Genomic DNA, 16,615 nt, shown 5'->3' on the forward strand with positions numbered 1-16,615 from the left:
AGGAATGAACCAGCGAATGGCTGTCATCCATTTTGTTCAGCTGAAACAGGCGCAATGTGTGTACATGTTCTTTCTGTCTGCAAAGAACAGGGCCCTGTTATTAATATATGTAGCATCCGGTTTTTTTCATGGGAAAATGCGTACACTGCGAACCCTACTGACAATTTTAAATTGATTGTCAGCATAATTCTTAGCACACTGCGGATTATTTAGCAAGTGTTGTCCAATTGTGGAATCACATCTAATGTTGGACACTGTGTTTTGAGTTTTGCAAGCACGGGCTGGTTGGGTACGGATTTTATCTTGCCCGTTGCCAATAGAAGACACATGTTGTTTGATACGATCCGCCAGTCTTTGGGACATACGACCTATATACCTGTCCAGATCAGAAATTACCAGCTACGATACAAATAAAGTAAAGGCGATTTTGGTGGGTTCAATTCTTAGAATTTGTTTATGGCATGTGAGTTGCAGCTCAATTTGTTCTCATGAAAGATGCAATGTGTTAAAGGGCATGAATTATTAATTATGCTGCACATCTAAATGCATTGTCAAAAAAATTGAACTTACCATGTCAGTTAGATGCTGATACAATTTTTGCCAGCTCCTGTCTCTCACAATGTACAGCAATAAAATTGTCTCCATTTCCAACAGGAATGGTTTGAAGAGCATGCCCGGGTAAACCAAATGCAGCATGATCAACCACTGGAATGTATCTTGAACTCCAGCACTCACCAGCCTTCTGCAAAATTACGACAGCGAGCTCAGACTGTAACTTAGAAATGTAACCTACTTATCCACTATGCAATAATTATTCAGTGTTACTTTATATTTTGTGATTTGCACATATGCACTTGGGGAGGTTTTGCCAGTTGTAAGAGCACTGTGTTGGCAGAATCCTGGCAAGGGCTAGAATAGTGAGGGATAGTGGCCATATTATTGAGAAATCCTTATCTGATCACTTTTATCTGTGGTAAGTTACATGTGACATAGTAACTCTTTTAAATGTGTCAGCAAAATATGTAACAGTTACTTTAGGTTTCTTTCAGTTTTAGCTTCTGTCCAGTACTTTCATTTGATACTTGGCCTTAACAAGCAAGTGCTCTCTCGATAGCTAATCTCAGTACTTTAGTATAAGACCTATCCAATCAGCACTTTGTTTATTTGTAGCAAGTCAGTTCTCGTTATCTATGAGTCTATTCATATGATGTAATATTCTTGTAAGAATCACTCTCTCCGGCTTGTCAAAATCTAATTTCCAAGGCCACTTCTATTCATAAGCCATAGTGTTAAATGCAGGGAGACAGGTGAAAGTATTATTGGAATTTTAGCCTAACAGTATAGAAATGTAGTGATTTCAGATACTGTTGCCACTACACTTGGGAAATTAGACTAAAAGTTCAATTCCTTTTTTTTGGAAGCTTAGCTTGATGCTAAATTCATTTTTGACTACTGTACATATGTACAAAATCCATGCTCTGTGAGCACATTATACATGATGTGTCTTCAGCTTACAATGCTTCTCTCATTGGAGCAGATTGTGTTATTTGCTGAAATCTGTGTATGTTTCAGGCAGTGCAAAAGTTAATATCTGTTTCTTGTTCACAGAAGTTTTACATTAGATGGTCGTGTGTCCCCTGTTCCCCCCCCCCCCCCCACCAAATTATAGTTTGCTAAAACCAGGAGTAATGCTTTTTATTTAAATCACTTTTTATGTTTAATATATTTTTGTGTGCTAGTGAAACTGAAGGAAATAGCTCCACTGAAGTACTTTATTTTGGGGACAGGGTGCATTTCCAGTTATCTAAAGTGAAGTGAGAGATAAAATGGTAAATTTGTGTTGGTTACTTCGCGTTTGAGTGCAGTGACACAAGGCATTTCACACGAGTAATGTAAACCTTTTGCACATTTGTTTTAATAAAACTGAAACTATACAGCATGAGCAAATACTCCATAAGCCAACTTAGAGGCAGGTGAGGGGCAACTCCAGGCTAGAGTTGTATAATACCAATGTGGAAGTGGATAACCCTCGGGTTATCAAATGGCTAGGGTAGGACATATGACATTGCAGATTGTGCTTTGTCTGTGCAATGACTGGGCTTAATGTAATTCCTCATTCTTTGTTTGCGAACTTGGGTTCAATGCAATAACATGAAGTGGTTTTGTGTTAGTGCTGATGCTCTGCCTATTTTATGGCAGTAGGTGTATTAGCTATAAAATTGAAGATTTGGTTGTTGCAAAATTATAGGGAATCCAATAGAGAATAAAGAAGAATAACTGAACTCAATCGAATGTACATGGAAACGATCAACAAGGAGAATTGTGTGTGATAAGGATCAAGAAAATATTAAATTTAGCTAGTTGGTGCGAAATATAGATACTAAGCCATTACTCTGAATCAGGTTTACCCACCAGAATACAAACTAAATGAAACATGGCATGTTAATTTTAAAGTTGCAAAAACAAGCAGCATTCAATAGCACAGAGAGCTTAGAACACTGCTTTCATCTCTGGATTTTTTGTTTCAAATCCATTAGCCAATCTATTAACTTAATCCTTTTAAGATGTTTTAGATGAGAGCTTTCTAGTGAAAGATAATTAACAATAATGTAAAATAAATCAGAATTGCAGAGTTTTTAAAAAAGTTTTTAAATATCATGTAATAGCTACACTTGGACAAATGCATCTGCTGCCCATCCCAATTACTCTCCTGCCATACATTAACAAAGGCAAATTGTTAAGGAGGATTGCCGTCTTCCAAGAATAACATACATAGTTCAGGCATGAACATTTATGTTTTGAAGTATTTATTTTATTAATACATCTTTTAAATGTATCTCATCTCACTCTCATTTGAAGAGGACTGGATTTTTATACATATCAAGGAAAATCCTATCTTGACCTGTGCAAGTTGTTAATTTAGTCAAGTATTTAAAGTTTTGACAGAAATCATATCCTCTTTATATCCTTGATTAACTAAAGCAGTTAATGTTGCACATTTCAAAAAAGACTTAGCATTTCCACTCTTGAGAGACAGTCCTTCCCATGCCCTTAAGATCAGACCCACCATCGTATTTGCATTTTCTGGTCTGTAGAGTTAGCCCTGTTAACTAAGAAGTATTTTGCTATATCTTTCTAGTACGTGAAGTATTTTGATTTTTAACATTGCTCGGTTTGTGTGTACTAATATTAACCAGTTAAATACTGATGTCATGGTTTTAATGGTGCCAATTTTTGCACATGAAGCAATTCTCTTTTGAGATGGGGGAGTTGATTGCTTTGTTTGCAGTTATAATTTTTTTAAACAATTGCCACTACACAGGCAATTCCAAAATCAAAATAACTTTACCAAGCGTCACCATGCTTAAATATGTTCATAAAATCATAATTTGTTTTAAAACATGGCTTAAGTATATTGTGTTTAACCTTTGCACTGTGGAATATTTCCCAGAACGTACTATTTTATCTGGATCAAATAGCAATAATTTGCTTTAAGATACATGTGTTGAATAGTAAAACACATTACTTTAATATTACAAGTTATTGTTCTTCGTGCAAGAGTAATGTGAGGGAATCGCTTTCAACGTAGTGTTTCAATAGCTATGGTCAAAATTGCATCTGGCTTTGAGTAATTCATCTGTTTTTATGCATTATTTAAATATAGTAGATCATCTGTTTTGACTATCCATTAGGTTAGGTAAGATATAGTAAAACAGAGGGATTGAATGTACTAATCGTATGCATATAAAGCAGTTTGTAGCATAGTTTATTTTTGTAAAGTACAGCTTCTCTTGTCTACATAGCTATCCAAGGTAGATTACAAACCAAGTCATATATGAGTTACCACCTCATGAGTGGGTCATGGTTAATTATATTCTGTATTCTAAACATATTAACAGTTGTAGAGGGATCAGGGAATTGTACCCAGTTGTAGTGGCAAAAGAAGAATCTGGTTTGAATTATCTTTTTTTAATTATCTTTATCATCTTAGCTCTGCATATACCTACTCTTTCTCTGGGTACAGTTCAGTCCTGAGCTATGTATTGTAAAACCCATAATGAACAACTGAGCTTGCTTCTGTGTTTCATTCTCACTTTGGGCTTAATTTTCCATCTAATACTGCAGCAATTGGAGTGTTTTCACCAATGTAGACAGATATTGCCTCAATGGCAGTAGCAATACCAGACTATTTGTGGAGTAATTTTGGAGTTCTTCTTCACCAGCCTTCCAAAAATTTACCAAAAGTTAGTATTGAATCATAGAGTTATACAGCACAGAAACAGGCCCATCGTGTCCGTGCCGGCCATCAAGCACCTATCTATTCTAATCCCATTTTCCAGCGCTTGGCCCATAGCCTTGTATGCTATGGTGTTTCAAGTGTTCATCTAAATACTTGTTAAATGTTGAGGGTTCCTGCCTCTACCACCCCTTCAGACAGTGTGTTCCAGATTCCAACCACCCTCTGGGTGAAAAGGTTTTCCCTCAAATCCCCTCTAATCCTCCTGCCCCTTACCTTTAAATCTATGCCCCCTGGTTATTGACCCCTCCGCTAAGGGAAAAAGTTTCTTCCTATCTACCCTATCTATGCCCCTTATAATTTTATATACCTCAATCAGTTCCCCACCCCCTCAGCCTTCTCTGCTCTAAGGAAAACAACGCTAGCCTATCCAGTCTCTCTTCATAGCTGAAATGCTCCAGCCCAGGCAGCATCAGGTGAATCTCCTCTGCACTGTCTCCAGTGCAGTCATATCCTTCCTATAGTGTGGCAACCAGTACTGGACACTGTACTTCAGCTGTGGCCTAACTAGTGTTTTATATAGCTCCATCATAACCTCCCTGCTGTTATGTTCTGTACCTCGGCTAATAAAGGCAAGTATCCCGTATGCCTTCCTATCCATCTTATCTACCTGTGCTGCTGCCTTCAGTGATCTATGGATAAGTACACCAAGGTCCTTCTGACCCTCTGTACTTCCTAGGGTCCTACCACCCATTGTATATTCCATTGCTTTGTTAGTCCTCCCAAAATGCATCACCTCACAATTTTCAGGATTAAATTCCATTTGCCACTGCTCTGCCCATCTTACCAGCCCATCTATATCGTCCTGTAATCTAAGGCTTTCCTCCTCAGTGTTTACGACACCACCAATTTTCATGTCATCTGCGAACTTACTGATCATACCTCCTATATTCACATCTAAATTATTAATGTACAGTACAAACAGCAAGGGTCCCAGCACCGAGCCCTGCAGTACACCACTGGTCACAGGCTTCCAATCGCAAAAGCAACCCTCGACCATCATCCTCTGCCTCCTGCCACTAAGCCAATTTTAGATCCAATTTACCAAATTGCCCTGGATCCCATAGGCGCTTACCTTTTTAACCAATTTCCCATGCGGGACTTTATCAAAAGCCTTACTGAAGTCCATGTAGACTACATCAACTGCTTTACCCTCATCTACACATCTAGTCACTTCCTCGAAAAATTCAATCAAGTTTGTTAGACATGATCTCCCCCTGACAAAGCTATGCTGACTATCCTTGATTAATCTCTGCCTCTCCAAGTGGAGATTAATCCTGTCCCTCAGACGTTTTTCCAATAGTTTCCCTACCACTGGTATTAGACTCACTGGCCTGTAATTACTTAGTTTATCCCTGCTATCCTTCTTGAATAATGGTACCACATTCACTGTCCTTCAGTCCTCTGGCACCTCTCCAGTGGCCAGAGATGATTTGAAAATTTGTGTCAGAGCCCCTTCTATCTCCTCCCTTGCCTCACATAACAGCCTGGGATATAGTTGAATGCTCAACTGTTCGCAACCGTGTTATTATATTTGACACCAAAATGAGCTTCTGACCACATATCTGCACCATCCAAGACGGCCTATTTCCAGCTCTCAAAACATTGCCTGACTCGGTTTCTGCCTCAGCTCATCTGCTGCTGTAACCTTCATCCATGCTTTTGTTACCTCTAAACTTGACTATTCCAATGCGCTTCTGGCTGGCCTCCTATGTTTTTACCCTATGTAAACTTGAGGTCATCTAAAACTTTGCATCCCATGTCCTAACTCATACCAAGTCCTGTTTACCCATCACCCCTGTGCTTGCTAACCTACTTTGGTTCCTGATTAAGCAACGCCTTAATTTTAAAATTCTCCTTGTTTTCAAATCCCTTCATGGCCTTCCCCTCCCTATCTCTGTAATCTGATCCAGCCCCAAAACCTTCCAAGCTATCTGCACTGCTCTAATGCTGGCCTCTTGAGCATCTGTGCCCTTCTGCTGCGAAGGTCCTAAGCTCTGGAATTCCCTCCCTAAACCTCTCCACCTCTCTTTCCTCCTTTAAGATGCTCCTTAAAACTTGCCTCTTTAACCAAGGTTTTGGTCATCTCTAATATCTCCTTATGTGGCTCAGTGTCAAATTTTGCTTTATAGCGCTCCTGTGAAGTACCTTAGGATGTATTGTTTCATTAAAGGTGCTATATAAATACAAGTTATTGTTGCATTGAAAAGGTTCAAAAATTGTACTCTAGCGCTCTTTGACCCAACCAGATCTCAGTATTAATGTGTAACTCTGCAGCTGGCATCCATTGGGCATCAAAATGGACACCACAGCCATAAATTTCTGCTGCTGGTATAAATGTAAAAGTGCCAGCCAGCACTAAGATTAAAATATCCCATTATTACTCAAGCACACTTTGTGCATGCATTTGTAATAACACTCAAGTGGAAAAATCTGCCCAGTGGATAGGTGCTGCTGAAGGTTCTGTTCCTAGTAAGCACACAAAATATGTTTCTGAAAAAAAGGTATTTAATTCATACTGAACATTATTAAAAACATGCCTTTTAACATTACCTTTGGTTTTATTTCAGAATTCTAAAGGTGAGAATATTTAAGATGGTATGCTGCCTATTTTTTTCCATTTATTTATACTTCTATCCTCACTTTTTGGAATACTGAATATACTGTATTTTGCTGCAATGTTATAAAAACTTTGTAATTTATTTTGCAAAGTAATTGGAAATAAAATGCTTCAAAAACTTTCTTTAAAATCTGTATCCTGATTTCCTTTTTTTCCTGCTTGCATCACTTTGTGAGAAATCTGTTTGGTTTTATCAGGCCTTCAACACTGTTTCACATCTTAGTTTAAGAGTTGGAGTCACTGCTAGACGTTTTCCGACAGGATGGGAGTGTGCTCCATCCAGCTTAGAAAGTAACTGAATCATGAGCTATACACACAGTACTGGAAGTAGGTCCCACATCTGGCTTCATCTACTGTACTGTTACTTGTGTTGGGCAGCTAAGTATGATGTACATTAAATAATGCCACCTCATGCTGACCTCACCACATACTACATTGGATGTGGCTATGTCTGTCTTTGTGGACCAAAATCACATGCAACACTCCAGAACTCCTACCTGCTGGTGCTGCTATTGTATGACAGCACTATGCACTTGAGTGGGAGAAAATGTGGGGAGCAGTGCTTGGTGATGAAAGAAATTGGGGAGGGGAAGAAAAGATGAGAACTGTGCTTTGGAAAGGGAAAGAAGGGAGATGCCAGAACCATGTTGGCAGTGGAAGTAGAGGGAGAGATAAGCCGAGAATAGCATTAGGGGAAATCTGTAAAGTGTTTTGAAGAACCTGCATAGCATCAACCTGTTTAAAAACCCAAATGTTTTAATTTTTTCTTATAAAAACATTATGAAGCATAAAAAATTGAAGAAGAATGCACCATTTGTGTTTTAGAAATACAACATTTTCTATGGGAACACACATTAAGACCTTTAGAGAAATGCAACACTAATTGGGAAGGCAGCTTTAGAAGGACTGTGACAATTGTAAATTTGCTCCTTACATTCCTGACTGCAAGGTTCCCATAGGCCTGGACTTGAATCCCCTAGACATTTTTTTTTTAAATTAAAAATTTTATAACATTTCTTTCTGAATTAAATTCTGATACTGCTGGGGAAAAAAGGTTTAAAATACATAAAGAAAACAAAATAGTTTGCAATAAAATGGAGTAAGGGTTTGCATTTATTCTAGATTTCAAACTACTGAAAAACATAGCAAGTGCTGTAAAAAATTTAAATTTACTGAAGGGCCAACAAGTTCTCAGATTCTTCCTCTTCCCCCAAAAATAACGTGTTTTGAATGTATGCGCTTTCAGGCTTTTGTGTATTTAAAGTGAAGGAAGGTTGTGTATACCTACAGTTAATGTTATAAGTCACACTGCGCTTTGTTTTATTACTGCTTTCACATCTCGTAGACTTTTATTCAGGGTATTTTTTTGAATGGTCAATTTTTTAAACTAGTCTTCCAGGTTGGTGCGTATGCAGACATTGGCCAGTGTTTGCAGTGAAACGGATGAGTATGTTCCTGTGCAAGTTTGCTCGGAGGTGTCAAGGAAACTGGACTGCTGATTGCACGTGGCAAATCATTCTGGTATATCTTCTTACCAAAGTCAATCTGTAGACCAGTGGGGGGAGGTGGGGAAAGAAAGGTGGAGGGGAAGAGCAGGGAGGAGATGGGTGGTTGATGGTCGGCACAGACTCGGTGGGCTGAAGGGCCTGTTTCAGTGCTGTATCTCTAAACTAAACTAAACAAGAAGCAAATTTAGGGTACATTGTGCCAGCTCCACATACTTGATGGGTTCAGGGAGGTGTTGTAGCCCAAATAGAAATTAGGTTGTCTGCTGGAGAACAGTTTGTTCACAGTGTGCAAGTAATAAAGGTGTTAAAAAAAAATATCGAATGAAGTTAGAATTTTTTGTCAACCTCAGTTTATGCTAAAGACACACCCGGTTTTCATTCTACCTCATCTGCCTTCAGTTGGTGTAAAAAAAAAAATCCCAAAGATTTACTGAAAAGCAGAGGAGTTCTGATATTGTGGCCAACATTTATCCCTCAACTACCACCACAAACTGTTTAATTGGTAATTTCTTCCACTGTTGTGGGACTTGGAAGCAGTGTACAAATTGGGTGGAATTCAATGGGTGCCCGGGAGATTGGGCGACCCATAGAATAGCAATGGAAAGCAGGGGCAGAGGACTTGGTGCCTTCCCAGTGCACAGCAATTGAGTTGGCAGCAGGGAAGGCCAAAGAATACTTTCCTGGCCAGAGGTCAGTTGAGGCCCTTAAGTGACCAATCACTAGCCACGGGAATGAAACCAACTGTGGGGGCCTCCACAACGCAGCTATGTCAGCCAGTAAAACAAGTCCTTAAAAAAGGGACAAGGACCCCGGTGACTGGCAGTTAAGTGTTCAAGCGCTTTTGAATTGTGCCTGGGGACTCCAAAAAGGTCAAAACAGGGTTCCCTTCGCCTTTTCAGGCTGGCACGAGGACCATTGGCTCAACTAAATTCAGCCAATTGGCTTGCTACATTACAACAGGGACTACATTTTGAAAGTACTTCATTGATTGTGAAAAGTGCTATGTAGCTGCAAGTTCAATCTTTATGGTGAAAGGCACAAAAATTCAATTGCCCCTAGATATAAGTGCCATCAGTCTAACCTATGAAAAGATAAAAGCACAACATTTCAGGAGCAGGCCCAATTTATGGATTTGATCCTTTTAAGATGTATACTGCCTCAGTAACTTTTATTCACATCTTAGATTGATTTTTGTTTTGGGAAGCTATAAAGCTATACTTCAAACTGCCAGAATGAGATTCTCTGGTCACCAACATATTTTTGACCCCCCCCCCCACCCCAGAGTCAGGGATACATACAATTGATCAGATGGTTTCCCCCATGAGTCCCTGCTATGCAATTTTGATGGAGGAGGCAGCAGAGAATGTAGGAAAGAGAAACAGCATGAAAATGAGAACAAACCCATTGCTACCCACCTCCAATTGAGTTTGTAACCTCTAGATCTTGAGCAACTGGCAGAGGAGCTATGCAATCACTAACTTTGCTTCACTAAGAAAGCCCTGGATGAATTAAGTCATCTTCTGCGTGATGCCCTACAGTCGAAATCAAGTGCCTGGATAGCTATGCCCGTGGCTATTAAAGCCACTGGTTCTCAACTTGTACATCACATACTCCTTCTAGGTTGTAACTGGGACCTTTAACATAAACCAGGGTCCAGGATTGCAATACAAACAGGTCTCCAATACTATTGCCAGGAGAGCTAGGGAATTCCTGCATTATACAAACGACTCAACAGTAATAGGAGGTACTCAGTTTTACTATGCTAGTTTCACAAAAACATTCAGGTCAGAGGATATTCGATGTTGCACTACAGACATCTACTCTGAACCTATTCAACTAGAAATTGCCAGAACCTTGATGCAGCAAGAGGGATTTACACCTGCTGCAATCAGGAGCCTAATCTAACAAAATGCCAAGAATCCATTAATTTAGATATCAATGGGAGAAGGATGGAGTGCTCCTAAACAGGGGATGGGCTGTAGATATGCTGAGAGATGGAAAATTTGAGAAGGGGGCAGAGGAAGCAGCTTTCATATTTAAAGGGCTATATCCAATTCAAGGGCCAAGAAAGCTTTTGCAAGACTGAATAAAATGGTTGCTACGGAAGCAGTAGCAGACCCCTTAAAGAATTTTAACCAGAGTCTAAGAACACTAGTTTTCACTTTGCTAAACCTGGCTCCCACATCAATTGTCACTATAGGCAAGGAGGTGCATAAAAAAATTAAGTATATTTGGCAGATGGCCCCAGCTAGATGGACAAACACTTTCTAAATGTGATTCCATAAGAGTGGTTGGACTGTTTTATTAAAATACCTTCCAAAAATAGCTATATTTACTGCTTCAAGTCGTGGAATTCAAATGGAAACCCATCAGTTTTTAAGCAGTACAAATTGATGGACAAATGTTTGCCTCAAACATGAATTCAGCATTGCCTTTGAATGGGTGAGGAAAGCATGATGTAAATAGTGTACACACACACACACACACACAGTGGAAACAGGTGGTTAGACTCTGCCCTCAAGTCAAGCTTTTAAAATGGAGAAGGCAAATAATGCAGGCTAAACTTGTGGCATACAAAAAAGGTGTCCAAATTATGCTGTGGAATGTCAAGAAATGCAACAGACATTTTTAACCATGGGCAAGAACGAGGATCAAGGTTCAAAATGCATTGCAAGCATCAGGCTACTTCACCCCCCTCCCCGTCACTCAGCAACCAAGAGTAGGAGTGAGGGAGAAAACAAAAGTCCCTCATGTGAATCTGGATTGAGTACTTTGCAACTTAGTCTGTGATACTGTTCATCAGCAAAATCACAAGCAGCTCTACCAAAAAGGTTCACCAGAATAAAGGCAGTAAAGCTGTATGCACCAAAACTTGCACTATTAAAAACCAGATTGGAGAAAGATGCACATATCAAAGTAGCACCATAATTGGGGTTCCAGTTACTAATGATGTCAGTCAATCAGTCCATCGACCAACTAGATCGATCAATGGGGATCAAAAATAATCTAAGTCTCCAAACACAAAGCAAATGTTCAAGAAAAAATATCGAGAGAGAGAAAAAAAATCAGCAAGAAGCTTACTTGTGCTGAACTACATGGTTCCAACTGGTTAAACTCTAGCAAAATCTTTTACCTACTTGGATCTTGAGGACCATGGCTTAACAGCCTTTGCCAAAGCTCTCTGGACTTTAACAGATGGGGCATGTTTCCTGGTTAGGAAATAAACACCATGCAGATTTTGCAGTACTATGGTTGAAGACTCTTGTGCATGGTGTCAGAGACCTAGTTATTCCAGGTCCTATTGTGAACAGACATTTATTAGCAAATACATTTTAAAAAAAGTTCTTAAAATATTAAAATCGATCCAGATCAGGTTTTCTAATGGCCAGGCTATAGCCCAGCATGGACAAATTTCAGGCAGGTTTTGGTATATGGAAGCAAGATACATCAACAGCATCTTCAATCTGAACTAGGAGGGAGAAATTATTTTTATTGTAAATATCCACATTTTGTACTTGAGCTGTTGGCATCTCATTTAAATAGGATGTTTGAGAATGCAGAAACTAACCAATTGTACCAGGCAAAAGTATGTAGTTCCACACCACTGTATAAATGTGAAGACCTTACATCTGCAGCTTGATAAAGTGCATGTCTTTGGAGATCTAGGTCCTAAATGTCAAGACTTTTTGAATTAGAAATATTGCCATTTCCATAATGCAAGTGAACAAGCACCAAAAGCAACTTCTGAAAGTTAAAATTTATTTCATAAAAAGTTGTACAATAGCAAATCATGAAATACAAAATTCAGTTCTGGAATCAAGTATGGTCCCCTAATGCTGTATAAACACAATAGGGCAAATTTTAAAGCAAGTATTTCCCTTTATTAAATCAGTTAATCTATCAGTCAGATGAGGTAATCTTAAGAGGGAAAATATCTCAGTAACAATACTGTAAAGTGCCCACTTATCCATACAATAGTACTAAATTCAAGTAAATTAAGTTCAGATCAGTGGCAGGTCCTGTTTGATTTCAGTTAAGAGGGAGGGGGGCAATCCTCACCCCACTTGAAATTATATCCAACATAGATGGGGCCACCATGAAGACATGGAGTGGTTGAATTTGGAGGTGGTGGGGGAAAGAAATTAAAATAAAAAGGATTTTTAAGCCATGAAACAAAGAAATGTTTACATCACCAGGTTTCATATATTCCACCACCTTCCAGCCATTAATGTTAAGGAACCAGTCAAGCAGTAGCACAGACTTCAGAAAGGCAGATTGTTAATACTTTTAACCCCTTCTTCCTACTCCCACCCTCAGATGTGGACATTACAAAATATTTTTTTAAAAAGTGAATTTACTTGAATTCAAGAGTTTAACAACTGATATCTTTGGTGCAACTTAAAACTAATGTGCATGTTGTGTTTTACCAAATTCAAACAAAGATTCACATATGACAGCAGAACCATAGTCTAAACAAGAATCTATTTGTATACAAAATGTGAGAACAGTTTGTTCACATCAGCCTGTACAAAAATGCTATGTTTTAAACATGTATAATGTCAGCTTCAGTTAATAGTGCTATTATAACAAATACTATGTAATAAGAGACCAGAATAATGCCATATGATTGACCGAGTTTAAAACGTTGAACTGGGATAAATATAAATGACATAACCAGACTTAAGCCTAGTGATCCAACTAGAACCCAATCCAGGAGGCCATCTCGCTTGATCTGGGGAAAAATAAAAAACGTTAGTAAATCTAGCTTAAGTACAATTATATTGAAGACTTACTGTATTATGCATTTTGAAAAGAAATTTGACAATGAATTTGATCAAAATACTAGCCAGGTTTAAATGTACAATTCACATGCAACATTAGTTTTGAGTATTTCAAATATAAATATAAAATGTGAAACAGGATTCTAGGCTGCTGTTTACCAATTGGAGGATAAATTGGGTCAAAGGTCATTTTTTTTTTTTTGCAAAGGAGAACTCCACTAGCAGATGTGATGACTTCACATGCAGATCATATATGCTTCTGAAATACTGCTGAAAAGAGTTTCACTACAACAATGAGTAAGCCACGCCCAAGGGCAATTTGAAGCACCCCAAAAAAAAAAGAGCATTTCAAGCCCCAAAAATCTATGACTGTAGGCTGTTTAAAGACAGCCCAGGTTCAAACACCAAAAGACAGACAACTGATTTTTTTTTTTTAAAAAGGCACATCCAAAAATCCTATAATTTACACAGCAACTAGTTTCCAATAAGTCACTGAAAGCCAACATGCAGGTACAGCAAGCAACTGGGAAAGCACATGGTGTGTTGGCCTTTATTGCAAGAGGATGAGTACAGGAGTAAAGAATTGTTGCTGCAATTATAGAACCTAGAGAGCACACCTGGAATATTGTGTACAGATTTGGACTCTTTACTCAAGGAAGGATATACTTGCCAAAGCAGGGAGTGCAAAGGTGGTTCACCAGACCAATCCCTGGGATGGTGGGTTTGTCTTGGGGAGGAGAGATTGAGGAAACTGGGCCTATATTCTCTCTGGTTCAGAAAAGTGAGAGGTGCTCTCATTTGAGGCATACAAAATTCTTACAGGGCTCGACAGGCTAAATGCAGGAAGGAAGTTGCCCCTGGCTGGGGATCTGGAACTAGGGAACAGAGACTCAGAATAAGAGGTAGGCCATTTAGGACTGAGGAGGAAGAGGAATTTCTACAGAGGGTGGTAAGTTTTGAAATTCTCTACCCCAGAGTAGAGGCTCAGCCATTGAGTATATTAAAGACCAAGATCAACAGATTTCTCACTATTAAAATACATCAAGGGATATGGGGATAGTGCAGAAAAATGGCATTGAGGTCGATGATCAGTCATGATCTAGTTAAATGGGGCGGGGGTGGGAAAAAAAAAGGAGAAACAGGCTAGAGGGGCAGAATAGCCTACTATGGCTCCCATGTTCGGAATAAATATCAGACTAAAAATGAATGTCGTTCATTTAGTGGGAATGCAAAAAAGTCAGGATACTGTGCATCCATAGTTCAGGAAACACTTTGAACAATCTGAATACACACCAACTCCACTAATTCAGCATGGGATTAGAAGTGGAGCAAACATTAAACAACCTGTGACCTTCCTGGTTGTATAACAAGCTTTTTGTATTTCATCTTTCTTGAAACACTAGCCTTCAAGTCATTCACAATCCTCTAATGCCTCTACTGTTCCCTTCCATGTGGCCCTTCTTACTGGAAGTAACTGTAACCAGAGCATCTCAAGCAATGGCTTCTCTTCCTGCATCATTACCTCCAGTCACCCAGCTCCTCCAGCATTCCATCCTTGGCCTCTCCTCTTACAAGATCTGGAGTCATGGGACCAACATGTACATTTAACACCAAGCTCTACCATCTATTCTGTCACACTGCTTGTCCAAAGTCCAGCCTTGACACAGTTTAACTTTCTTCCAGATAAGTATTACAAATGAAGCAGTAGTCTTTGGACTCAACCACAAACTTCTGGCTATTGGTTCCATCCTCCCTCCCTGTTCAATTACCTACATTGGTTCCTGGTCCATTCTACTGAGCTGACCTTCCAACTTTATATCCTCTGTCATGAGGAACCAGCACTTCCATCCTTCAAAAGTACTTCATAGCCTGTAAAGTACTGGAATGTCCTGAAGTTTGTCTTTATTCTGTTTTACTAGTACTGAAATCCTTATGCATCTTTGTCACTTCTAGATTTGACTACTCTAGTGGTGTCCTGGCCTGCATCCCATCCTCCACTTCTAAACTTCAGATCTAGAACTTTGCTATCTGGATCCTATGCCATACCAAGTCTCATTTGCTCTTCACCCTGGTTCAATTACCTACATTGCTTTCTCAAATCTAAAATTCTCGGTTTAAAAATTCCATTGCTTCACCACTCCTCACCTCAAGCTTGTTCAAATTTATTGTGCATCTTCTCCCTCCTAGCAGTAGTAGCTGTGCCTTCAAGTTGCATAGGTCCACTTTGGAATTTCCACTCTTCCCCCCCCACCGATAAAAAATTACATCTCCATGTTCTCAAAATACATCTTAACTCTGTTGTCAATGCGGAGTTTTTTTTTTACACAAAGGACTATGGAGCTTATAATCCAGCGAAGCCCCAGTCACACTGTACACATCACAAACTCCAACAGTAAATGCTTTGCATTTTCAAAAAATATTGAACTTTACTCTTCGAGGGAAGTGTACAAATGATACAAAATAGATTCAGGCGAAAGATAGAATTGGCACATACCTCCAGAACATTATTATTGTAGGGCATCTGAAGTAAGGAGCTTAGGCCAATACCAAACAGCATATCTAGAGAAGGAGTTAAGGAAGCACACAACTTGCAATAGCCATTAGAATTTACATTTTAAATATACAGAAAAAAAAAAGTGTTAAAACAAATGCAAAGGATACTAAATATTATTCCACCAAAGCACGCAGCAATAGCCATACGTGGGTACCCCTGTCGGGCTATTGAGATGTCAGAGAATAAATCTGAAAGTTCAATAGAAATTTTATTCACATTTAAAAGCCTTCCTGCAACCAAAATCTCAAAATATAAAACACAAGAAATAGAAGGAGGAGACCATTCAGCCCACACCACCATTCAATGAGATCATGGCTGACCTATTTCAACACCACTATCCCCAAATCCCTTAAAGTTTTTAAATACGTAGAAATCTATTAAGCTCAGTCTTGAAAACACTCAGCGAAATGAGCCTTCATGGCCCTCTGGGGCCAAGAATTCCAAAGGTTCACCACCCTGAGTGAGGATATTCCTCATCAGTCCTAAATGGCCAGCCCCTTATTCGGAGACCATGCCCCCTGGTTTTAGACTCCCCAACCAGGGGAAACATCCTTCCTGCATCTATCCTGTTGAGCCCTGTAAGAATTTTGTATGTTTGAATGAGATCACCCCTCATTCTTCTAAACTCCAGAGAATGATTACATTGTATATCTTCTTCTTTGGCCTCCTTGTCTCGAGAGACAATGGGTAAGCGCCTGGAGGTGGTCAGTGGTTTGTGAAGTAGCACCTGGAGTGGCTATAAAGGCCAATTCTAAAGTGACAGACTCTTCCACAGGTGCTGGAAATAAAATTGGTTGTCAGGGCTGTTACAGTTGGCGCTCCCCTTGCGCTTCTGTCTTTTTTCCTGCCAACTGC

The 16,615-nt window shown here is 39.3% G+C and overlaps 2 protein-coding genes across 6 annotated transcripts in view; one reads left to right on the forward strand and one right to left on the reverse strand.

Moving 5' to 3' along the window:
- The window catches only part of tpcn1 (two pore segment channel 1), a 149,656-nt gene extending 142,684 nt beyond the window's left edge, over nucleotides 1–6,972 (forward strand). For all 3 annotated transcript variants that reach the window (XM_068055114.1, XM_068055116.1, XM_068055117.1), the window contains exon 27: nucleotides 655–6,972. In XM_068055114.1, the coding sequence (XP_067911215.1) occupies nucleotides 655–780 (126 nt within the window). In that variant the 3' untranslated portion in view covers nucleotides 781–6,972. The remainder of the gene's footprint in view (nucleotides 1–654) is intronic.
- A 5,195-nt stretch (nucleotides 6,973–12,167) lies between these two features.
- The window catches only part of slc8b1 (solute carrier family 8 member B1), a 35,268-nt gene continuing 30,820 nt past the window's right edge, over nucleotides 12,168–16,615 (reverse strand). For all 3 annotated transcript variants that reach the window (XM_068055118.1, XM_068055119.1, XM_068055120.1), the window contains 3 exons: nucleotides 15,868–15,948; nucleotides 15,701–15,765; nucleotides 12,168–13,157 (listed from right to left, as the gene is read on the reverse strand). In XM_068055118.1, coding sequence (XP_067911219.1) covers nucleotides 12,969–13,157; nucleotides 15,701–15,765; nucleotides 15,868–15,948 — 335 coding nt within the window. In that variant the 3' untranslated portion in view covers nucleotides 12,168–12,968. The remainder of the gene's footprint in view (nucleotides 13,158–15,700; nucleotides 15,766–15,867; nucleotides 15,949–16,615) is intronic.

This window comes from Heterodontus francisci, chromosome 23 (genome assembly GCF_036365525.1).
Source record: "Heterodontus francisci isolate sHetFra1 chromosome 23, sHetFra1.hap1, whole genome shotgun sequence".
Lineage (NCBI taxonomy): Eukaryota > Metazoa > Chordata > Chondrichthyes > Heterodontiformes > Heterodontidae > Heterodontus > Heterodontus francisci.